The following is a 23,556-nucleotide window of genomic DNA, read 5'->3' as shown; positions in this document are numbered from 1 at the left end:
AGCATTTGGTGATCCCAGGCTACTCCAGTGACAACCACGTGTAGGGTTTCCGTGTCCCGGGCACTGAAAGCTTCACGTTCATTGTCTCAGCCCTGCTCCATGGGTGGTGGAGGTGGTATTCTCAGCTTCAAGATCAACTGAGTCCCAGAGTGTAAAGTAGCTTACCCACTGTCCAAGTTGTAAGCGGCAGAACCAAGATTTGAATCCAGGGTAGGAGATACTATTCCCACTTAACAAATAAGTTGCCTAAAATGAAGACAGTGGAGACAGCAGCAGGCAGAGGCCACAGCTCTCCTCCTGGCTCCTGAGCCTTGGCTCCCCCAGCTGCCTTCTGCCCAGGGCCCTCAGAAGCCAGGTTGCTGCTTGCTGAGAAGAGTGGGTTGCCTTGATCACGGTGCTGGGGGCCAGGGGGTGAGCTCCTGTGTGCCCGTCTGCAATGCTGGGTACGTGGTAGTGGCCCCAGACAGAATGTTGGCACATGGGCCCTTGCGATGTTGCTGTCACCCTTCGTGATGGGGTCTTGGGTTGTCTCCTGGAACCCGTCAGGCTCCATTCCCATAGGTCCCAGGGCTCAGCCGCCCCAGGAGAGCTTCCTGGGGAACCTGGAGACGAGGCTGCCTGCAACTGACCAGGAGGGGCGCTGTCTTCCGAGAGGGGGTTCCTTCTGTGCCAGACAGGCTGAGGGGGCTGCTGAGAAAGACGGGGACTGGAGTTGAGGTCAGGAGTGTGGGGCAGTCGCCAGCAGGGACAGAGCTTCACCCACAAAGGGGGGCGGGAAGAGCATCTCAGGACCGCAGAAGCTCATGTTGCAGGTGGCAGTGACCTGCCCCTCGGGGGCCTCTAGCTCTTCTCCTGGGAGGAGGGGTTGGCAGCCGTGGCCGGCTCGTTCTCAAAGTCCAGGGCCTCACGTCTCCGCATGGCTGGGTGGGGAGGATAGGGTAGTGGGTAGAAGCGATGCAGACCCGTCCCCCCTCACTCTCCTTGTGCTGTGCGTGGCTCCAGAACCTGCCATCCAGCCCCTCCTGACCTGGACCCTCTGAACCCCATCCATCTGCCCGGGGCTGGTGAGTCTGGGAGGGGGAATGGCTTGTGCACACACACGGTTGGTTTATGGGAAGTGCATCTACACTTCCTGGACTCTCCCTGTACAAAGCGGACAAAGTGAATCTGTACAGGGCCTTCAGGGACCCCTTGTGTGGGGTCTTGGCTTAATTACGTGAACGTTTGCGTGAGCTGGCCAGTGGGGGGGCCGCCACCATTGGGGACAGGTCTCAGCGCAGGCTAAACTGAAGTTGGAGGGAGGAGGCCCTGGAGGGATGGAGCTGGGCTGAGAAGGGCTGGAGCCTCCTGAGGAATGGGGTTCCCAGCTGTGAGCAGAGGTTGGGGGGCACAGAATCCAAGCGGCTGCAGCTGCCCTGGGAGGTCGGGTCCAGCTCTCCTCACAGGGCCCCGGAAGAACGGGGCTGTGCACCAGGCCCTGGGCCTCTGGTCCTGCCTGGGTGGGGGGTTGCAGAGGGCAGGCCTAGGTGGGGGTTGACCTCAACACCGGGGGCCCCTCTCCAGCCTCGTCTGCCCCACCCCCTCACCACATTCGGAGAGAATCTTCATGAGGCAGCCGGTGGGGTCCCGGCCCACCAGCTTCAGGTGCTTGTTGGTGTGGGGCAGTGCGGAGCCCTCGAAATTGGCGCATTACAGTGACACCATCCCCAGAGTCCAGCACAGTGCCTGGGGGTGGGTTACAGGGGGGCTTCAGACCCGGGAGTTGGGGAGCAAGAGAGTAGCCTTGCACCCCTGGGCGTCCTTTGTCCCTAGTGTTGGATACAAGGAGCGGGGGTGGCCGGGGATTGGGGGGTTAGGGGTCCAGGGATGTGGAGCTTAGGTGCAGGCCTTAGGACCCTCTGTGGGTCCCGGCAGCAAGGCGGGGTGTTGGGGAGCAATAAAAAAGCACGGGTGACCTGCCCTGGGCTGGAGGGTCTGAGATCAGGTTGTGGGTGCAGCGGCAGAGAGGCCTGAGTGAGGGGTTGGAGTGGAGAGCCTGGGCTGGGGACTCAGAAAGCAAAAGGGTCTGGATGTGGGGTCACAGCAGGGGGAGGTGGGGCTGGGGGTCCTCACCTGCAGTGCGGCCAGAGGTGTACAGCTCGGCCTGGATGGCCACAAGACATGGCAGACACATTGAGGGTCTCGACCACGGCCTGGGTCTCCTCATGGGTGGCGCTGGGGTTGAGTGAGGCCCAGGTAGAAGCTGCAGTTTCCGATCTTCTGAATGATGCTTTGTTCGAAGGGACACTTGAACATCAGGGTGCCCACACGCCCCTGACAGCACCCACCATGACACCCCAGGGAGATGGTAGGCAAGCCTGCCGGGCAGCCCCACCCTTCCATGGGCCTCAGTTTCCTCCTCAGGGGCGGAGGTCCAGGGACTGAAGAATTTACCACCTGGACCTCGATGGGGGTGAGCTGCCAGATGTCTGCAGGGCCAACCCATGGTGGAAACAAACACAGCCTGCGATCACCAGGCCGGGCCATTGTCGCATGAACGTGTGCTCTTGTCCTCGTCACACCTGGCCGCTGGCTGTGGGCTGCAGGCTGGAAGAGGTTAACCACCACCCGGCAGGGCTGCCTGCTCCACACATGCCCCGACAGCTGCGCCCTGGCCACCCCTTGGACATCTGGCGTCTGGCGACAGCTGTGCCTCAAAGAGCAGACACCCCCTGCTCTACGAGGGTGGTCCCTTGCTCTGCCTGGATGTTGCCTGCTCAGGTTTCCCCAAACAACCTTTTCTTCCAGAGAGGGGCCTCTCCTGCCGCTTTCTCCTGTGGGGCTTTGCATTCAGTTCCCGATTTGTAGATGGGGAAACTAAGGCCCAGGTGGAGAAAGTGCATCTCCAGGCTGCCCAGCAAATCACTGTTGACCTGAACCTAGACCCTTCTTGAACTTTCCTCTTTTGGACACGGGTTCCTTCCTGATGTCCCACCAGGGCCTGGTGCTACCCTCGCCAAGGGAGACCTCCCCCACAGGCCTGCAGAGAGCCCCAGCCGCCCTCACTGAGAGCCTTGGGGTGGGCTCCTCAGGTCCCAGCCCAGCTCCTTGTCTGTCCACCCTCATCATGTAGCCCTTCTCCAGGCCAGCTCCAGGGCCGGGACCCGGCACCCAGCTCCACACGCCAAGACCAGGACCCAGGCCAGGTGGGGCAACTGGTGGCGCTGAGCTCATCTGCTTACCAGTTCTGAGTCAGATGCTCTGGGAGGTGGCAACCTCCAGAAGGTGTGTGGAGGAAGGCAGCTGAGGGATTCATACCTGCTGGCCCCACAGGGCTGGGGTGCGGCTCCCTCCCCAGGCCTCACAAGCTCCACATTTGGACATGGTCCTGAGACGCTTTGGGGCTGGAGCCTTTGATGGATGGGAGCCAGGCTTGGGCTGGGGGGCGCCCAGCATCTCTCTAGTCCATGTATGATCAATGGGGTCCGGGGGCAAGCTCAGGATGGGATACCTGGTGTCTGCCCAGCCCATATATGGCAACAGGGACTGGGGAGCTGGACTCCCCTACCGGCCCCCAAGATTTGAGATCTATTCCTAGTGTCCTCATTCATGGAAGAAGGAGCAGGGGAACAGCTTGGGCTCTGGGAGCTCCATGATGCCTCTCCTCTCCAGCCCCTTGCCGTGGCAGGAAGACCTTCCCAGCAGTCTGAGCATGGTGGGCAGTTCTGGGGTGCGGGGGAGTGAGCTCCCCATCCTTGCAGTGCAGCAATTGCCCAGGGTGTTTAGAGGTGATCCCTGTCCCATGGGAGCCTCTCCAAGGTCCCTGTCTCCCAAAGAATCTGTCAGCCCAGGAAACAAATGCCCCTCTTCTTGCTTGTTTATTCATTAATGCTGTGAGAATAATGCTATTATTCAAGGTGGAATCTTGGGAAACCAAGCAGAAAAAGACCCCAAGTCCCCTTTTTTCCCACCACCATCTAGAGAACACGGCTGTTCACAATATGTGTGTGTCCTTCCAGACTTTTATCTGGGCATATCTGTTTCTCTAGGTATTTTTTCTTTGTTTTAGGGAAACAGGCTCATGTTGCATATTATGTTTTCTCTGCTTTTTCTTGCCCTTGTAAAAAACGTTTCTAATCGAAGTGTAACAAGCATACAGAAAAGTAAACAAATTGTGGGTGTGCAGCTAGATGAGGTCTCCAGACGCCCTCCTGATCCCCATTTCCTATCCTTTCCCTCCTCCCCTGGGGTCGCACCGCCTGCCTTCCAGCCCCAGGCCTTAGTTCTGTCTGCTGCTGCACTCGAGAGAGAAATAGGACCCCATTGGCCTCTTCCACTCTCCACTATATTTGTGAGATCCGCCCGTGTTGTAGCTGAAGTCGGTTCATTTTCACTGCTGTCTAGTGCCCTGTGGTATAAACGCACCACAACAACAGGTCACTGCTCTCCTGTTGATGGGACGGTCCCCGGGTTTGGGGAGGGGTGGGCTGCTGGAGGGTTGGGGGAGAAGCAGAAACATTGCTGTGAATCCAGCAGACAGACCTAGGTGCAGACCCTGCCCTGACACAGGAACTGACAGCTTAAGCTCCCTGCCAGCCCCTTTCATCCTCTCCCATGGGGGTGTTTCAATCACATCGCAGAAGCCAGGTGGAAAGCCCTAAACAGGGCACAGAGGCCCCTGCTCCATAAACGCTCACTCCTTTTCCCCTGGCAGCGGGGCAGTCCCTGCCCCAGTGTCTCCCCGTGGCAGGCAGCTGGAACCTGGGCCTCCCAGCCCTGGGCCCCTTGGGAGGGGGAGGGGAGTTTAGAAGCATCTGCCCTGGGCTGATTGCCAGGGCCCTGGGCAGGAGAAGGGCGTTGAGCCTGGTAGGTGGGGGTGGAGCTGGGCCGAGACTGCTGGACATTAAAAATGCCAAGAATGGGGTGGGAGAGGAGGGGGACGGGGAGAGGGCTCTGGCCCTGGGAGCTCCAACCCTCCAGAGGAAGCATGGGCACACACAGCCTGCCCTCTGGGGCACCCCGGGTCCTATGCCACCTTTCTCTGAGCCACCCCCACTCCTGCCCGCCCTGGGGCTGAGGTTTCTCCTCCAAAGCTCGTGGTTTCCCCTGTGGCAGCCTTTGATGCTCTTGACCACAAAGTCAAAACTGGAACTTCTGGAAACTCTCCCGCTCAGGCGCAGCTTGTGTTGTTGGTTAAAAACATGGGCTTTGGAGCAGAAAGACTTGTGCTGGAATCCTGGCTCAGCCGCCCTTTTTTTTTTTTATTTTTTCTGTTTTTTTTAAATTCATTTTTATTGAGATATATTCACATACCATGCAGTCATACAAAGCGTACATTCATTTGTTCACAGTACTATTATATAGTTGTGCGTTCATCACCAAAATTAATTTTTGAACATTTTCATTACCACACACACAAAAATAATAAGAATAAAAATTAAAGGGAAAAAGAACAATTAGAGTAAAAAAAAACACTGGGTGCCTTCCCCCCCTCCCCGTTTTTCTACTCATCCATCCATACACTGGACAAAGGGGAGTGTGGTATGGCTTTCCCAATCACATTGCACCCCTCATAAGCTACATTTTTATACAATCGTCTTCAAGATTCATGGGTTCTGGGTTGGAGTTTGATAGTTTCGGGTATTTGCTGCTAGCCATTCCAATTCATTACAACCTAAAAAGTGTTACCTATATCGTGCATTAAGAGTGCCCACCAGACTGACCTCTCTGCTCCTTTTGGAATCTCTCAGCCACTGAAACTGATTTCATTTCCTTTCACATCCCCCTTTTGGTCAAGAAGATGTTCTCCATCCCACGATGCCGGGTCTAGATTCCTCCCCGGGAGTCATACTCGACGTTCCGTAGCCTTTTGTAGCTGTGTAACCTTGAGGTCACCCGGCTCTTCCAGCCTATTTCCTCGTTTGAAAACAATTTGAAATAACAGCAGTACCTTCATAACAATGCTGTGACAGGACCTAGAGCGCAAGGAGGAAGGTGTGGAATACTGAGAGATGATCCTGGAGAGCTGACATCCAGGAATTGGGACTTTGTTTAGAAGGCAATGGGGAGCATTGAAGGTTTCTTAAGTAGGTGTAAAAAAAAGAAAGAAAGTGGGCTGCAGCTGCATGGAGATTCGAATTGAAGAAGGTAAAAGTAAGTGAAGGGAGTCCAATCACAAGGCTACTGTCAAGAGTTCGGGCCAGAAATGACGGAGGCACAGCGGAGAGGAAAGGATGTCTGAAGAGACAGAGATTTGAAAGTTTGAATGGAGGGAGGGGCCAAGAATGCAGCCTCGGTTTTTGGCTGACGTGATTGGGTGGTTTTAGATATCACTCACGAGGAAAGGCGGCCTTGGAGGCCGGGCATAGAAAAAAGGACCGCCCCTTCGCGTCCCGCCCATCGGTGGTAGGACAGCGTTGATTGGCTGTTTCTAGGATCGCGCCAAAAGCCGCCGGGGGGCGGGCAGGGGGCGTGTGTGACGTCATTTCCGGGAGTCTTCCGTTTCTCCACCTCCCCAGCTGCGTAACTTCCGGGCTGCGGCGCCATTTTGACTTTCCGACCTTGGGTTCCGGCTGGTTGCGGGCTGCTGGCTGCCGCCTGCTCTGTGCCGTCATGTCCGCGCTCACGCCGCTGCTGCTGAGAGGCCTCGCAGCCCCCGGCCGGCGGCTCCTTGTGCCGCGCGCCCAGATCGCTTCCAAGCCGCCGCGGGAGCAGCTTGGGCTCATGGTGAGGAACTGGCCGGGGAGGACACGGGAGGCGCTGCGGGCTAGACCCGCCTGGCGCTCTGGACCTTGGCAGCCCTGAGCTGCCCCGCACGTCGCGGCAGGGAGGTGGCCGTGCCTGGAGGGTGCGATCTAGGGGACAGCGCCCGCGCAACGGTCGGTTCCCAGGGAGTCTTAGATCTTTCCCCTCAGCACCGGGATTTCGGGTCAGACCCCATCAGTCCCAGCCCTGTCTTCACCGCGCAGTTTCGAGCAAGTTTCCTTCGCGCTCTCTGAGCCCATTTATTCATCCGTTTACGGGGGAATGTCTGGCGACTGTCGGCCACGATAATGATGTAACCTCTATTGTTATTAATTATCAGGGAAGAACGGGATGGGGGTGGGGAGCCCAACAGGTGTTTGGAATTCCCGGAAAGGTGCGAGGATTTAGCCCTTAATGACAACTTTCACCTGTTTGGATCTTCTATACGTTTGCCTCAGTGGTAGAACTCAGCTTTGCTCGTTTTTAGAATCCAGGGTAGTGGGCCTGCAGGAAGCAGCAGTAAAGCTGGGAGAGCATTGCGGGTGAGAAAAAGAGAACATTCGCTGCGCTCCTTGCAGTCAGTCCACCTAGTGACCCCGAGGAGAGAGGATGATTCTCTCCATTTCATGGTTAAGGGAGCTGAAATTTAGGAGTATTTGTCCAAGGTCACATCTTCAATGGTAAACAGGGAATTTGAATTCCAAGTTGTGCTGTGATCTTAACTGCTATAGGGAATATGATCGTGGCTGTTAAAAGTCTTATCCATAGCCCTAAAGGTTAGTTAACTGAGTCCCGTAGAGGATGTGGGAAAGGAGAGGTTTTTAAGGCCACAAAGGGAAGGTGCATTTTCAGAGTTATTGGTGTATGTCCCAACAGATCAACTTAAATCAGTTTTAAATCCTCTTTCCTGTCTCGTCACTTTTTCATCTGATAGTGGATTTCTCCATAGCTCCTGACCCAGGCTGCTGTCCTTACCTGTCCTTCCTTCCTGTCACTTTCCCCTCTCAAATATTTGACCTTGGGACATAGAGTGGGTTTTGATCTGCTAAATCCCCCCTCAGGACCATGGTTTCCTTTACCGTGGCTCCCTGAGGGGGGCTTTGGGCTGCCTGGGAAGGCTGCTCGGACTTTTTTTGTGCTCGGTGCAGGATAATGCCATTGGGCTCGTCTCCTGCTTCCTGTGTTTCCTCGTGCCGCCGGCCTGGGTCCTGTCTCACCTGGAGGACTACAAGAAGCGGGATTGAAGGGGGCCATCCTGTCCTCACCTTGAGACCTGACCACCCCCGGCCCGTTCTGGTCATGTCTCCTGCATTCCCGGCTGGCCTTCCCTGGATCATGTCCTTCAATTACAGTGACCTCTTCTGCAACCATGACCTCTCCATGTCTCCATGGTGACATCTGGGACCACATATATCAGTTTAGAAGGCCCTGCTCAGTGGGGTCCCCAATTGTAACAATAAAGTCTATTTAAACCTTGCTTCAGAAACTTCTCTTGCCTTCTGCCTGGGCTCCTGCTCCAGTCTTGAGCTGGGGATGGTGTCGGGTGGGGGTGTGGAGAAGAGTGCCTGCCTGTGGCGGTCGTGCGTGCCTCAGTCATTCTCTCTGCTGCCTTGAAGTGGTGCTGCTTTTGCATGATTTCCTTCAATGCAGTGTTCCCTGGCTTTGGTCATTGGTGGCCTTTCTTGGTCATCCTCTCTAGCTCCTTTGGTTGTGCCCAAATCAATGGTTGTGTGTGTCCGTCCAGGTCCAGCTCTGCAGCTGGAAGCCCTCTCTCTCCAGGGCCAGGCTTCCCTGTGCTTCCTCCTCAGTGAGTGCCAGTGTATCTCGGGTGCTTGTTGCCCTTCCTGGTGAGAAGTGAGGTGCTCTACAGTATTTTGCTTTTTTTTTTTTTTTTAATCTCAGCTCCAGAGCCCCTTTTGTTTAAGGCTGTCTCCTAAAATGCCGTGGACTGGCTGGTCTTTGTTGTTTTCCCTGCCTGCTTCCCTTTCCCTTCCCCTCCTGGGCTTGGGGAATTTGCTGCTCCTTCATCCCCAGAGGCCTTTCCTCAGTGATTCTTTCCTGGGTGGTACCTAGGAACCTGGGGCTGCCTCCTTAGCTGGGATGGTGCATGTGAGGCTCTCCTAGCTGAGCTGGGTTCCTGGCTGCCAGTGTTCAGACTGCCAGGCCCCACCACTGGTGGGGGACGGGTTTTAGCTCTCCTTTGCATCCTCTTTGTTGGAATGACTTGGTTGATTTCTGAACAGATACAGATTCTGTGTCCTGTGAAGCTTAAGGCTGCCAGGACACCTGGGACCGGGATGGCAGACAAAGATGGCAGGTGAGAGCTGAGGGGCTCCCGGATATGGTTAGCTCCAGGCCCTGGATGTCAGAATACACGTCTTCCTAGCTCCTCTTCTGCAGGGGTCTTGCCTCCTGCTCCCTGTTGACAGAGCTGCACACGGACCTTGCTTGCTTTCCCTCTGTCCAGTCTCTCCTGGCCTATTTGTGCGGTGCCCAGTGATGCCCTTGGGACCCAGTGCCTGGATATTGTGGCAGGTCCGGCTCCTGCCCGTGGCTGTTGTCCTGAGGGGAGGGAGTTGGTCCTCTGCCTCCTAGGTGACCTCAGTTTCTTTCCACACAAACAGGCCTTTGTGTCTGAGGCTGAACGGGCCTTGTTGGAGGAGAGGGGCAAGACCAGGAGGCCCGGAGGGGGCTCGGATGCTGGGAGGTGTGCACAGGTGGGAATCTTGGCCAGTGGCGAGGGGGAGCCCCTGCTGAGTCTGGGGCAGGCCTGAGTCTGGCTGCGTCCTGAGCTTGGGGTCTGCACCTGCCACCTGCAGGGTCCCCCTACAGCCCTCTTGTCTCTGGAGGAGGGAGGCACCTCACGCCTGTCTCCCACCCCCCCAAGGTACTCTTTGTTCCATGCCTCGCTCTGGGGGGCTTTCCTAGTCACGGGAGCCCCTGGGTGGGGTGTAGCTGAGTCCCCACGGCCTGACCGTGACCTGGCAGCCCCTGGCTCTCAAGGGGTGGGGGTAGGGGGTTGACATGGATTGTCAGGGACCACTCGGGCCCAGCCTCCACTTCCGGAGCAAAGGCCTCTGAACTGCTTGGCCCAGGGTCGGCCCAGGGTTGCTTCACTCAGGCTTTGGGCACAGATCAGGCACTGGTGTCACAGCCAGAAGAGGAGAATGTCTTGAGTTTCTACGGTAACCACTGCCGTGCCAGCCAAATCCTCTGGCCTTTCTGAGCCTCAGTTTTTATGATTGTAAAATGAAGATAGTGTGGTAGGCAGATTCACGGCCCCCGAAGGTGCCCACACCCTGCTCCCCAGAACCTGTATGTTACCTTACACAGCAAAGGGGACTTTGCAGGTGTGATCTAGGCTAAAGATCTTGAAGAGGGGAGGTTATCCTGGGTTAACCAGGCGAGCCAATCTAATCACACGAGTCCTTAAAAGTGGAAGAGGAAGCCCAAGAGTGGGTCAGAGAAGTGTTCTGAGATGATCCACCATGGCTGGTTTTGAAGATGGAGGAATGCTCTGGCTTCCAGAAGCTGGGAACCGCTCTCAGCTGACAGCCAGCAAGAAGACGGTACCACAGGGAACCGAATTCTGCCAAGAGCCCGATGACCAGGAAGCAGATCCTCCCCTAGGGCCTCCAGAAAGAACGGCAGCCTGTCCACACCTTGGTCTTGTCCGGTGAGACCCATGCCTGACTTCTGACCTCCGCAACTGTAAGGTAATACATTTGTGTTGTTTTAAGCCACTAGATTTGTGGTGACTTGTTACAGCAACGATGAGGAAACTAATGAACCTTTCTCCTGGTGCCGTGAGGCCCTCCCTGCACAGGAGGGGCCAGCCCCGGCAGAGCCTCAGCAGGTGTCAGGTGAACTGGGACGTAAGGCCTTGACAGGCAGATGGGTGCCTCAGCAAGGAGTGTGGGTGCTGTTTGGGTGGGGGCCTCCTCCTCTGCTGCCTCCGTCCTCCCCCAGCCTGCTTTCTGCCCCTGCCAGCTTGAGTCCTGCAGGAGCGACTCACGGCCCAGCGGCTCCTTGTGCAGCCGTCACTCCACCCCTAGACCATGATTTGGAGGCTGGCTGCATGTGGACCACGGTGAGCACCTGCAGCAGCAGCTCCAGGGGTTCATCTGGGGTCTGGACAAGTCCCCGCTCCAGCTATCTGGGCACCACCTGACTCCCACACCTGTCCTGGGGAGGACTGCCTAGCTCCCCATCCTTTGAGGCTTTCTCCTGACCATGGCCCTCCTGTGAGGACTGGCTGTCCTGGGGCCCATAGTGTTCCTGCGAGCCTTGGTTCACCCAGCCTGGTCCCTCCCCTGGGAAGGGGAAGGGGAAGAGATGGGGTGGGTCTGGAAGCCATGTGACTGTGTCATCCTGTAAACTCCTCTGTGGCTTGTCCCCGGATGGGGTCTCCCCACCTGCTCTCATCTGACAGAATCCTAAGGATAGGGATGTGGGGTACAGAGGAGTCGGCCTCCTCCCAGCCTTGCTCTCAGCCATGGAAGCTGAGAGCTCCCTCTCCCCTCTCCTTGGGGACTGTGAGGTGGCTTCCTAGAACGGCAGGACCAAACCCTTTGTCCTGAGCTCTGGGCGTGCCCATGTCAGTGCCATGGAAAAATAAAGTACTCAGCTGCAGCCCAGCACCCTTGTGACCATACCCAACGGCAGCCCGAACCCAAGCCCCAGTGCTGCCTGCTTTGTTCATTGCAGGCCCTCGGTGGCCACAGTCAGCAATGCTGGACGATTTCTCGGTTGGCACTTTGGGAGGCAGAGATGGGCATCTGGAGCTGTGCCAGTGACTCTTGGCAAATCTGTGGTTGGGTTTCAGATTCTTGAGGATAGAGAATCAATACCTTAAAACAGTAAAAGGAACAGGGGAGATGGGCTGGGGATAAGAGGACAGTTACTAACCACCAAGTAAGTTGGCACTGAAAAGGGCTGGGCAAAAGTTGACGGTCTTGGGGCTGGATGAAAAGCCAAAGCTTTCCTCTGACCATTTCCTTCCCATTCTGCCTGACAAGGAGAGGGAGCTGAGAGAGAGGACCCTCATTTATGGGCCCTTTGTACATTGAGGGTTTGGGTCTGTTCTTCAAGCCCCAGGCCCTTGTGGGTGGGAGGGAGGCACTTCATTGTGTTGGCAGCCTGGCTGCCCGCCAGCCCCGAGCCACAGCTGGGATTCCTTGATTCCTTTTCACTCCCCGGAGCAGCTGTGGCCCAGGACTCCCCATCAGTCCCAGCTACACCCCACTCCACCCCACCCCTGCCGACTCCAGGGTCAAGGTAAGGGGGAGGGGGAGGGTTGTCCACTGTTCTTCTCAAGATTTGAAAAAGCCAGATAGAAATCATGTTTTGCATGACCACAGACTTAGGGGACTGGTGGTTTGATGGGTTGAGCCCTCTACCATAGGTTTTACCCTTGGGAAGACGGTTGCTGCAAAGGAGAGGCTAGGCCTCCCTATAATTGTGCCTAAGAGCCTCCTCCCGAAGGCCTCTTTGTTGCTCAGATGTGGCCCTCTCTCTCTAGCTAAGCCAACTTGAAAGGTGAAATCACTGCCCTCCCCCCTACGTGGGATCAGACACACAGGGGAGTGAATCTCCCTGGCAACATGGAATACGACTCCTGGGGAGGAATGTAGACCTGGCATCGTGGGACGGAGAACATCTTCTTGACCAAAAGGGGGATGTGAAAGGAAATGAAATAAGCTTCAGTGGCATAGAGATTCCAAAAGGAGCCGAGAGGTCACTCTGGTGGGCACTCTTACGCACACTTTAGACAACCCTTTTTAGGTTCTAAAGAATTGGGGTAGCTGGTGGTGGATACCTGAAACTACCAAACTACAACACAGAACCCATGAATCTCGAAGACAATTGTATAAAAATGTAGCTTATGAGGGGTGACAATGGGATTGGGAAAGCCATAAGGACCACACTCCCCTTTGTCTAGTTTATGGATGGATGAGTAGAAAAATACGGGAAGGAAACAAACAAACAAACAGACAAAGGTACCCAGTGTTCTTTTTTTACTTCAATTGCTCTTTTTCACTTTAATTATTATTCTTGTTATTTTTGTGTGTGTGCTAATGAAGGTGTCAAGGATTGATTTAGGTGATGAATGTACAACTATGTAATGGTACTGTGAACAATCGAATGTACGATTTGTTTTGTATGACTGCATGGTATGTGAATATATCTCAATAAAATGAAGATTAAAAACAAAAGAATGAGCTAACAGGTTTTTGTAAAATGGAAAAAAAAAATCATGTTTTGTCATCAGGTGTCTTTCCTCTTATTTTGGTGATTCTGTTTCTCTTCTGATCTGCACATCTAATGGGCAGTTACGGATTTCATGGTTCAAACAGGGAAACAGAACAGACAGATGATAGGCATGGGGTCCAAACAGGGTGGACCTTTTGCTCTCTTGACTTTGGAAGCAACTCCAAAGGCCCAATTATTAAACAGTAATCTGTAAAGTCGCTGGGACACATTTGGCATTTGCTGTGAGAAGGCCACGGTGGGCTGTGTGTACGGTGAGCCCGGCACCAAAGGCACCTCCTCCAAGACCAGCCATAACTCAGGCAAACCTTTAGTTATATTCCACTACTGCAATCCACGGCTCCAGGGATCTGACTGGGACAGGGTTCCTTGAGCGCTGAAAGACCACTGTCACTCCCTTGGGTAGTGAAAAGTTGGAAACCAGAGCCCCCGACTGTAATCTTTCTAAATAACAGCATCTTCAGCACCCAAGGCCTTGCCTGCTTTCTTTTCATTCAGGTAGGGCACTCAGGAACAACACAGGTAAGGAAGCGAGGAAAACAGGGTGGGATAAAGGGAAAAATTGAACTGGACTGTAGTTGAAACAGGCCTTAGTACCATGGGGAGCTTTGAAGCAGGATGGATCTTCAAAGAGATCCCAAATTGAGGCCAGGGGGCCAGGCCTTCAGTCACTGTCACACTGCAGGTACCAGGAGGCGGGATCATGGGGGAGTAAGTTCCTTCCCTAGAGGGCCATGCTGCGGAGGGACTCAGCTGTGTGCCTCCAGCATTGCCCTTTTTGAAATTTTGAGATAATTAATAGGCAATTGTAAGAAAGAAGACCAGATCTCATGTACCCTTTACCCCCATTGGTAACATCTTGCATGTTGCAAAACTATAGTACAGGATGTACCAGGATATTGACATTGATACAGTCAAGATAGGGAACATGTCCCTCTTCACAAAGATCCCTCTAGTTCCTTTTTGTAGCCACACTCACTTCCCTCCCGCCTCCTCCCCCTTCCTAACCACTGGCATCACTAATTTGTTCTCTAAATCTTTGCCTGTTAAAAGACCCTGTTTTCCTCCCAACCAGAAAAGGTACAGAGCCCTAAATTAGGTCCCGAGGCTGTGGCCTCAATGCCAAGGGCCGAGAGCAGGGCACCAAAGCCCGCCCAGAATGCGAGGCGCAGTGGAGAGGGGGAGACACGCTGCTGATGTCCGGGGGATCGGAGGGGCACCCCGGGTGAGCATGACTTCCTGTCTCCTCGGCCAGATGCTCCTCCCTGCAGCTACAATCGCACGCTGGGGCCCGAAGCAGGAATCTCGTCTTCGGTGATTTAAATTTCATCCTCCTCCGTATCTCAATAACACAGTCCGCGTTTCAAACTCCAGTGGAAAGAAAACTGGATTGGCTCCGGGAGGCTCTTATAAGCACCAGGAACTTAGAGCGCTTAGGAAAGAAGGAGCCCAGCAAGCGCGCGGGCGGAGGTGTGGGCAGGGGGCGGCCTTCCTTTCGCCGGGCGCCGGGCCTGCACGCCTGCGGCTGCCACGCAGGACCTGGACCCCACCACCTGACAACGCCGGAGAGGGATCTCGTTGCTAGGGGTGTTGCCAAGGAGGGGCCACCGAGAGAGGCTCACTTCCGGGAGGAGGGCAATAGATAACCCGGAAGCGGTCGGCAGTGCGGCGCTGTTTAAAGATGGCGGCGGAGGAACCTCAGCAGCAGAAGCAGGAGCCGCTGGGCAGCGACTCCGAAGGTATGGAGCGAAGGAAGGATGTTCGCCCCCGGGCCGGAGGGGGCGACCCCGGGCCCGCTGTTCCCAAGGAGGTCGGGGAGGATGAGGCCGCCGCCGGCCGGGGGCGGAGCGCGCGCACAGCCCCCTGCTCCGCTGCCCTCTCCCCTCCCCCTCACAATGGAAGGAGCCGCCGCGGCGACCCCCGGGCGGGCGGGTGGAGGCCCGCGGCCCTCCCCCTTCCCGCACGCCCGGGGCGGGGCCTGCGCCGCCCAGCCCCCGCCCCTCCCGCTAGTCCGGGTCCCCACTCCGGTGTCCTGCGCCCACCCGCCCCGATCCTGGCCCGTCGGGCCGAGGCCTAGGCCTGGCCGAGCTGCCCGCCTTCTTCCAAGTCAGCTCGCGCGGCCCGGAGGTCGTCCAGTTGTGCCCAGAACAACTCCTCTAGGAGTGCGGCCTTCGTTTTCAGTCGAGCCCCTCTTTCTGGCTTTGCAGTCCCCTGCCGCCTCCTTGGGCATTCTCCGACTCCCGCGTGTGGGGGCAGCGTTTCGTACCCCGCCCTCTCCCGTTTTCACCTGTGAGTTGGGCCTTGGGGACTGAGTGAGTAGGTTACTTTGGTAGGAGAGCAACCCTGTTGCAGGCCGGTGACCAGCTGAGAATCCAGACTGGTCAAGCCCTAAAGGGACCTTCCAAGTCATTCAGCGAGCAGCTCCCCCATTCTGATCACACACTGGCTAGACTGAGAACTTAGAAGCCCAGACCTGGAGAAGGGACTTGTTCTCTTAAGAAGAAGAGCTGGCTCCTCAGAGCAGGGGCCAAAGGGTGGACCTGCCCAGCCTGCTGGGTGCACTTCCTGGGGACTTCTGAGGTCCCATGTACTCCCCATGAGGTTTCAGTGAGGGAAGAAGGTGGTGGTGTTAGCCCCATTTTACAGGTGAGCAGCTGCCTCTGCAGTGAGGTAATGGGGTCATTGTTGTGAAGGACTCCGACTTCGGAATTAAGCAAACCAGGGCTTGACCAACACAAGTTCTTGCTAGTTGTGACCTTGGGCAGATTGCTTCACCTCTCTGCATCTGTTTTATTTGTAAAATGGACACTGTTAACATCACCCAGGCTGCAGGAGGGTGAAGGGCATGGTGGGGTAGAATGCAGGCTCACAGGAAGCTCATCCAACCCCAGACTCGGCCTCCTCATCTTGCTTTCCCCAAGAGACCCTGTCTGGCCCCAAGAGCATTCTCAGGCTGCAAAAAAGTGATGTTAGAAATCAGGGAGGGAGGGCTTGCCAGAGCTGGAAGAGCTAGCCTTGAGAGTTATCGCCTCTGCCTCATTTTAAAGATAAGGAAACTGAGGCCCAGGAGAAGAAACAGTCCCAATATTACAGTACTGCAGAGTTGGGGTGAAGTAGGGTGTAAGACACGTGCCTCTACACACCAGGTCTCCCCTCCTGCCCCTGGGCTGCTCTTGGCCTGGCCCCGGCTATCCAGAGTGGGGGTGGCCCAAACCCACTGTGACCTTTTTGTTCCCCCCTCCTCCTTCCAGGTGTGAACTGTCTGGCCTATGATGAAGCCATCATGGCTCAGCAGGACCGCATTCAGCAAGAGGTGAGGGGCTGTTGAAGGGCTGTGAGGCAGCGGCCCAGGCCCCATCCCCATCGTGCTCCCTTGCGGGGATGCACAGGCTGGACTGGAGTTCTTGTTTTGGTTTCCCAGCTGCTGAGCAAATACCAGACAGTGGGTTGGCTTAACAACAGGCATTTATTGGCTTCACAGTTTCAGAGGCTAGGAGGCTTGCTTCCTCTCGGGGTTGGTCCTTTTCACTGGCCGGCAATCTCTGGGGTTCCTTGGCTTTTCCATCACATTTCAGTGCACGTGAGGGCATCCTCTCGTTTTTCTTCTGGGTTCTGTTAATTACTAGCTTCTGCTTCCTGTGGCTTCTCTTTCTGTGGCCTTCTCTATAAGGTCTCCAGTAGTAGGATTAAGACCTATTTTGATTCATTGGGACCCACCTTGACCAAAGAAACCTGAGCAAAAGTTCCTGTTTATAGTGGGTTCACACCCACAGGAATGGATTAAGATTAAAAATGTGTTCTTCTGGAGTACATAATTCCAAGCCACTATGGGCCTACTGTCTGTCTTCACTTCGGAAGCTCTCTCCTCTTCAGGTTGTGCTAGGTCTTAGGTGGTTATGGAGGGCACTGTGCCTTTGGGTGACCAGCCAGTGCCCCTTGCTTAGGTGCCCTGGCTGTTAGGCATAGGCCACTCCATCTGACTGCCAGAGTGTGATGGATTTCCCACCCCCTGCAGATTGCTGTGCAAAACCCTCTGGTCTCAGAGCAGCTGGAGCTCTCGGTCCTGTACAAGGAGTATGCTGAGGATGACAACATCTATCAACAGAAGATCAAGGTGGGGGCCTGCCCAGGGGCAGCAGCGAGAGCCCTGGAGGTGGGGGCTGGAGGGTGGCTGCTTCAGGCTGTGCTTGCCGGGCCTGGCCCCTGAGAGGGTAGGGTTTTAGGGGAGACCTCTGGTTGCTTGTTCTTAAGTGGGCAGGGTCTGAGATCAAAAGGAGTTCCATTTGAATTCTGACTCTGCACTCAGCAGCTATATCCTTTGCAAGTCCTTTAACATCTCTGAGCCTTGGGGTCCTCATCTGTAAGACAGGGACAGTGGAAGCACCTGCCCACAGGGTGTTTGTGATGTTAAGGGAGATGCAGACTGTGTGGGCCCTGGGCTGGGGGGAAGCCGTGGATCACTGAGTGCTCCCTGGGGGCTGACCAGGCCAGGGGTGGGGGTGAGGCACACGGGGTGATGCGGCAGCAGCTTTCCCACTGCCTGCCTCCTGGATCTTTATGGAGAGGCAGGCAGCAGTGGGGAAAGGGGGCCCCCAGACCTTTGTGCACGGCCCTGCTGCATTATCACATAACCTCTTAGCTTCTCTATCAGGGAGACAAGGGGAGCTTTTAAGTGTAACAGTGGGACTATATGGAAACAGTATTCAGTAGGCACAGAGTGGGGGCTTAATAAATGTTATGCCTCCCACCTTCCACTTCCAAAGATCAGAGATGCTTACAGCATCCCACCTGGAAGGAGGGGCCTTCAGGTTATCCATCTCAGGGGCTAGGTAGCCCAGGAGATTGGAGGTGGCCAGGAGTTGAAGTGGTGAACAGCCGGGCATCACAGCCAGACATTAGGGAGCGAAGGCCCCGGGGCAAATGGGAGCACTCACACCTGCCACTCCATTGTTGCCAGATCTGTTTTTCCAAGAGAAGCCAGAATTGATTTTTATGTGAAATCTCCTGACTTCTAACAGTGGGCAGCTAATTCAAATTTAAAATGGTGTGTGGGTCAAACACACCTGCAGACCAGAGCCAGCCGTGTGTGCCTCTGATCCACGTGAACCCCTTGTCAGAGTGTTAGTGACTTACCGGGGAGGCTTGTGAAGAGATGCAGGCCCTGGCCCCAGAGCTGGACAGACCGTTTGTGTGGTCCTGGGCCAAGCACAGAGCCTGGGGCCGCTGTGTTCCCTCATCCCTGGGTGGAGAGCTTGTCTCCCTCACAGGGCTGATGGGAGGAAGGGTGGTCGTGGCAGTGGTGCAGCGAGGGGTTCCTCCTCCCCTGTGTGATGGGTTGTTGGCATGAGACCCCCATTTCAAGGCCTCCCTGTCACACTACCCCCCTCTCCCAGCAGGATGGGCCTCCCAGGCTCCTCCCATTGATTCATTCAGGGAATGCATGTTGGTGCAGGAAATCCACCTCAGTGCTGCCCACGTCCCCACCGTGGGTGCCAGGTCTGAGCACACCCTTCCTCCCTGTGAGGAGAGACAGGGCCGCAGGGAGCCCCACAGGCCTGGGCACAGACTCTCCTCCTCTGTGAGATCCAGCAGGATGGCGGGTGTCAGCCCTAGTGAAGTGCCCGGCACAGAGTAAGTGCTCAGAATTCTTTTAGCCTTTTTAAGTAGCAACAATGATTTGGGCTCTTTGTACCAGTTGTGTGCTCTTCGTTTCACAGATGTTTACTGAGCATATACTACAGTTCAGACATTGTTTTAGGTATTGGAGATAAGTGATAGCAAACTGACAAACTTCTGCCCTCATGAAGCTTCTGTTCCATTGTGGAAAGACAGGCCACAAGCAAAGGAGAGAACTACAATATACGTAGGGTCTGAAGGTGGTCAGTGCTGTGGAGACTGGAATGGGGCAGGATTTGCAGTTTTAAATAGGGTGGTCAGCTAAGGACTTACCAAGAAGGTGGTAATTGAGTAACAAACTGAAAGAAGCAAAGGAGCAAGTCATGGGGCCGTCTGGGGACAGGGCAGGCAGAGGGGCCAGTGTGGCTGGAGCTGTGTTGAGGAGAAGGGGGTGGGTGGGGGCTTTTACTTGGAGTGCAGTGTTTGCTGTTTAACAGGCTCCTCTGGCTGCTGGTTGACTGAGGGGCAAGGTGAGGAGGCTTTTAAGAAATAGGCGGGAGGCGATGGTGCCGGGGAGCAGGGTAGGGGAAGCACAGGGAGCAGTTGCATCCTAGATACCTCAGAGAGAGACCCAGAGGATTTGCTTTGGCGGTGTGTGTGAGGGAGGAGTCAGAAATGACTGTGAGGCTCTCAGCTTGAACAGCCGAGAGGCTGGAGTTGCCTTTAGTTGAAGCGGGGAGGCCTGTGTGAGGAGCAGGGTTAGTGGAGAGGTCAACTTGGCCATCTTTAGTGCCAATTGAACAGTTCAGAGGAGGTGTAGCAGGGGCACTTGGTTAGATGAGAAATTAGAGTTAAGGGCTGAGATAACAGGTGAAGATTTACACTTGGGCTATTTAAATCCTCACGACCAGGTGACGTCAAGAGAGTGAGTACAGGTTAAAAGTGGAAGCTGTCCCAGGCCTGAGCAGGGGTGTCTGGCTGCACGGTGTACAACCCAGGGGGTGCACCGTTCACATAGGCACTGTGGATGTGTGGATGTGGCACAATTGCCTTTGGGCAGATGGCAGCCTTGAGGAAGGGTACCCATGGTCTGGCGGTGGCCCCCTTCAGAGATGCGAGGGTTGAGGAGGAGGAGGATGAGGGGGGCAGAGTCTGCAAGCCAAGGGAAGACAGTCTCTTCTTGGTCTGCCGGGGCTGCCATAGCCAGTCCCACAGCCTGGTGGCTCAGACGGCAGGAATTTGTTGTCTGACAGTTTTGGAGATTGGCAGTCCACACTCAGGCTGGCAGGGTCATGCTTTTTCTGAAGTCTGCCAGCCACCCTGACTTGACCTCTGCCACCATCACATGGCCATCTCTGCCCATCTGTCTCCTGCTGTGTCCACATTGCCTCTGCTTGTAAGGACTCCAGTTATACTGGATTAAGGCACATCCTGATCCACTTGGTCCTCACGTAATAACATCTTGAGAGACCCTGTTTATAAATGGGTTCACATCCGCGGGGGGCAGGGTTAGGACCTGAATGTGTGTTTATTGGGGGGCCTGAGTCAGTCCATAGCAAGTGTCCAGGAGGAGGGTGCCACGTGCCGCCAAGGGGCCGGTCTGTGGAGGAGTGGGGCTGCCCCTCGGACTCGGGGTGTTGGTGACCTTGCTAGGGCCTAATCCTGCTTGGAGTGAGAGCATGAGAGAAGCAGAGATGGCGCAGAGAACTTTCTGAGATTTTCTCTAAGGAGACCAGAGAAATTGGGTGGTAGCTGGAGAGAAAAGTGAAGCCTGGGGTTTACTGTAATGTGAGAACTAGCTGCCTGTAGATATCCTGATGGGACTAATCCAGGAGGGAAAGAAAATGTGATGATGTGGGTTGAGGGGGCACTTGCAAAAACGACATCCTTGTCATTGAGCCCAGGAGGGCTGGGCTCTGGTGTGTGAGTGGAGGGCGGCGTAGGGAGGGGACAGCTCCTCTGCAGGATTGGAGGGGTGGCTGAGGGTCGGGCAGAGGCAGGTGGGCAGATGTGCTGGTCGGGGCTGAGTTCTCGGTGGAAAAGGAAACAGGGGCCTGAGCTGGGAGGAGTGAGAGTGGGTTGGGGAGGGGCTCTAGGGGAGCAGACAGAGAAGGTGTATGGGGTGCCAGGCCGGGAGCGGGGGCTGCTTGCCAGGCCCTGACGGCCCACCTGAGGTTAGTGGTGAGATGCAGGGAGGTTCAACAGAAGAAATTTCACTGAGTTTGGGGAGGAAACTGGACAAGATTGAATGGAGATGGTACCTGTGAGGGGGCCTTGGGCTAGGTAGAATTGAAAGTAGACAAGGGAGGCTATTTCCAGCCGGGGGAGTACTGTGGAGGAAGGCCTGGAGGCCAGAGCTGTTCTCAGTCTCCATGGAGCAGGGCTGAGCTGGACCGTGCCGTGGGGGCTTTAGACCCCTGGCTGGGGAGCCTGGGCCCTGGGTTCTCATGGCTTGAAAGGCTACTCCCTGGCAAAGCTGTGTTGTCAAGGGCAGACCCACTTGCCCGCTTTGATGACCACACAGCACTGCAGGCCCAGCAGGATGGCACGGCCAGTGGCCAGTCAGTGCCGTGGGGACCCGTGTAACCAGCTTTTCCTAAGCGTGCAGTGTCCTGAGGCTTTGGGGGCTCTGGGGAGCAGGTGAGTAAGTAGATCGCCATCGGCACATTCAGCTGCCCGGGGACCAGGCTGCTTGGAGCTCAGTTGCCGCCTGCTGGGGTGTGATCTTGGGGGTGGGATTCTCTTTGGCCAGCCCTGGTTGTGACCTGAGGGTTGCTGGGCTATGGGGGTGGGGCTGCCTCCCTGCAGGACCTCCACAAAAAGTACTCGTACATCCGGAAGACCAGGCCAGATGGGAACTGCTTCTATCGAGCTTTTGGATTCTCCCACTTGGAGGCACTGCTGGATGACAGCAAGGAATTGCAACGGTGAGGCACAGGGGTGCTTGGGCCGGGAAGGAGATGGGCGAGGGCTCCCCGAAAGGGCTCCTGGAGTTCTTCCCCCATAACCAATAGGGGGTGTAGTTCCACCTCAGGCTAGACGGATGGGTGGGCTCCCTCAAGGGGCATGTGGGGGCCAGCCTTCTCCGTGGCTGGGCAGTGCTGGGTCCCCGTTCTGCTGGCTGAGGAGCCCATGTGGGCCTCCCTTTCCTTCCCGTCCCCAGGTTCAAGGCTGTGTCTGCTAAGAGCAAAGAGGACCTGGTATCCCAGGGCTTCACCGAGTTCACTATCGAGGATTTCCACAACACGGTGAGCCCAGGCACCCCTGGTGCAGGCTCGGCCGGGGTGGAGGGAGGGTCGCGTGGCCGTGGGGCTGACCCTCCTGCTCCCTCCCCTGTCTTCCGTGGGTGGCAGTTCATGGACCTGATTGAGCAGGTGGAGAAGCAGACCTCGGTAGCCGACCTGCTGGCCTCCTTCAACGACCAGAGCACCTCGGACTACCTGGTGGTCTACCTGCGGCTGCTCACCTCCGGCTACCTGCAGCGCGAGAGCAAGTTCTTCGAGCACTTCATCGAGGGTGGGCGGACTGTCAAGGAGTTCTGCCAGCAGGTGCTGCCCCCTTCCCTCGTCTCTGACTCAGGACCCTCCCTCTTTTCTCTTGCCTCAGGGTGGGGAACGCCAGGGCCTGGGGGAGTGAGACGTGCTCAAAGGGTCTGCGTGGGGCTGGGGGAGGGAGCGCCGGGACCCAGGTCCTGACCCCCCGCACCTGGGGCCCTGACCCCGCACCTGTGCCGCAGGAGGTGGAGCCCATGTGCAAAGAGAGTGACCACATCCACATCATCGCGCTGGCCCAGGCCCTCAGCGTCTCCATCCAGGTGGAGTACATGGACCGCGGCGAGGGCGGCACCACCAACCCGCACATCTTCCCCGAGGGCTCGGAGCCCAAGGTCTACCTTCTCTACCGGCCCGGACACTACGACATCCTCTACAAATAGGGCCGGTCCCGGCCTGCCGCTGCCCCGCCTGCCCTCCTCGCTTCAGGCGCTAGACATGTACAGAGGTTTTTTTTGTGGTTGTAAATGGTCATATTTCTCTTCCCCCCTTTTCCTGTCACACAACCTTCCATGTTTTATTAAAGGGGATGCTGGTGGTGAGCCGTGTGTGCGCGTGTCCCTCCTGCCTGCCTGGCTGCTGTGTCTGGCTGTCCCCTTGTCCCCACCCCCACCCTAGGGGTCCCTCTCTGCCTTCTATCTGTCTGCCCCAAGCCTCCCCACCATGAGCAATTTTGAGGGGGCCAGGCCTCTTGGGGACCCTTCCTGCTTACTTGGGGCTCTGCTTCCTTCTTTTGAGACTTTCTGCCTTCCCTCCTCAGCTGGAATCTGGCCCAGGGGCTTCCATGGGAATCCCAGAATTTCCTTGGTGACTTATGCAGGGACCCAGGACTACCGAGGTTTCAGGCTGCTCCTTCACAGGCCCAGAGCCCAGCTTCCCACCCTCCCCCAGAGGTCTGCATGCTCGGGGAGTCCCAGGTGGAGAGGGCTGACATGATGGGGGGACCCGGCTCAGGGCAGGTGGAGGAGCCCAGGCACCCATAGTGTACCCCCATGTGGTGGCCAGCCTGGGGAGAGGGGAGAAGGCTTCAAGCCTGAGGTGATCCTGGGGCCCCAGGTTAGGACTAGCCCCAGTACTCTGTTCCTCCCCAGCCCAGCCCCAGCCTCCTGCCTGTGCCTGCTTTGCATCCCCTTGCTTGGGCCACTGTGTCTTTGCATTGCCTTCCTTTTGCCTCTCTTCTTCTCCCTCCCCAGCACATGGGGGGTCTTGGCCCCTGGGCTGTGAGCTCCATGGGGACAGGCCCTCAATAAATGTGAAGTGCTGCTGCCCGCCTCTGCCGTCTGGCCCGTGCCTCCACCTGCCTGGCTTGCCAGAAGGCCTCGCCAGTCCCTTTAAGCTAAAGCACCTGTGCCTGGGCGCCAACCAACTCTGGGGGCTGCCCTCCCCCGCCTCTGCC

At 56.3% G+C, this 23,556-nt stretch overlaps 2 protein-coding genes across 2 annotated transcripts; both read left to right on the top strand.

Moving 5' to 3' along the window:
* The first annotated feature begins 6,508 nt into the window (after positions 1-6,508).
* Positions 6,509-8,200, top strand: LOC119536359 (cytochrome c oxidase subunit 8A, mitochondrial). Its single transcript, XM_037839113.1, has 2 exons — positions 6,509-6,705; positions 7,872-8,200. Exons 1-2 carry the CDS (start codon positions 6,592-6,594, stop codon positions 7,965-7,967), a joined length of 210 nt encoding a protein of 69 aa, XP_037695041.1. The 5' UTR covers positions 6,509-6,591; the 3' UTR covers positions 7,968-8,200.
* Positions 8,201-14,632: 6,432 nt separating this feature from the next.
* Positions 14,633-23,437, top strand: OTUB1 (OTU deubiquitinase, ubiquitin aldehyde binding 1). Its single transcript, XM_037838179.1, has 7 exons — positions 14,633-14,732; positions 16,245-16,306; positions 17,009-17,107; positions 21,418-21,536; positions 21,773-21,857; positions 21,963-22,157; positions 22,346-23,437. The coding sequence occupies exons 1-7, from the start codon at positions 14,675-14,677 to the stop codon at positions 22,541-22,543; spliced, it is 816 nt and encodes a 271-aa protein (XP_037694107.1). The 5' UTR covers positions 14,633-14,674; the 3' UTR covers positions 22,544-23,437.
* The last annotated feature ends 119 nt before the right edge of the window (positions 23,438-23,556 follow it).

The sequence above is a fragment of the Choloepus didactylus genome, chromosome 6 (genome assembly GCF_015220235.1).
Source record: "Choloepus didactylus isolate mChoDid1 chromosome 6, mChoDid1.pri, whole genome shotgun sequence".
Classification (NCBI taxonomy): Eukaryota; Metazoa; Chordata; class Mammalia; order Pilosa; family Megalonychidae; genus Choloepus; species Choloepus didactylus.
Note: the sequence above shows the minus strand (reverse complement) of the source record. Positions and strands in the feature narration are given on the sequence as shown.

Excerpts from the sequence above, each read along its gene's own strand:
- LOC119536359 (XM_037839113.1), top strand. The coding sequence starts at position 6,592 with ATGTCCGCGCTCACGCCGCTGCTGCTGAGAGGCCTCGCAGCCCCCGGC. Across the intron at positions 6,706-7,871 it reads GGGAGCAGCTTGGGCTCATG|GATAATGCCATTGGGCTCGT; the intron begins GTGAGGAACTGG and ends TGCTCGGTGCAG.
- OTUB1 (XM_037838179.1), top strand. The coding sequence starts at position 14,675 with ATGGCGGCGGAGGAACCTCAGCAGCAGAAGCAGGAGCCGCTGGGCAGC. Across the intron at positions 14,733-16,244 it reads GCTGGGCAGCGACTCCGAAG|GTGTGAACTGTCTGGCCTAT; the intron begins GTATGGAGCGAA and ends TCCTCCTTCCAG. Across the intron at positions 17,108-21,417 it reads TCTATCAACAGAAGATCAAG|GACCTCCACAAAAAGTACTC; the intron begins GTGGGGGCCTGC and ends GCCTCCCTGCAG.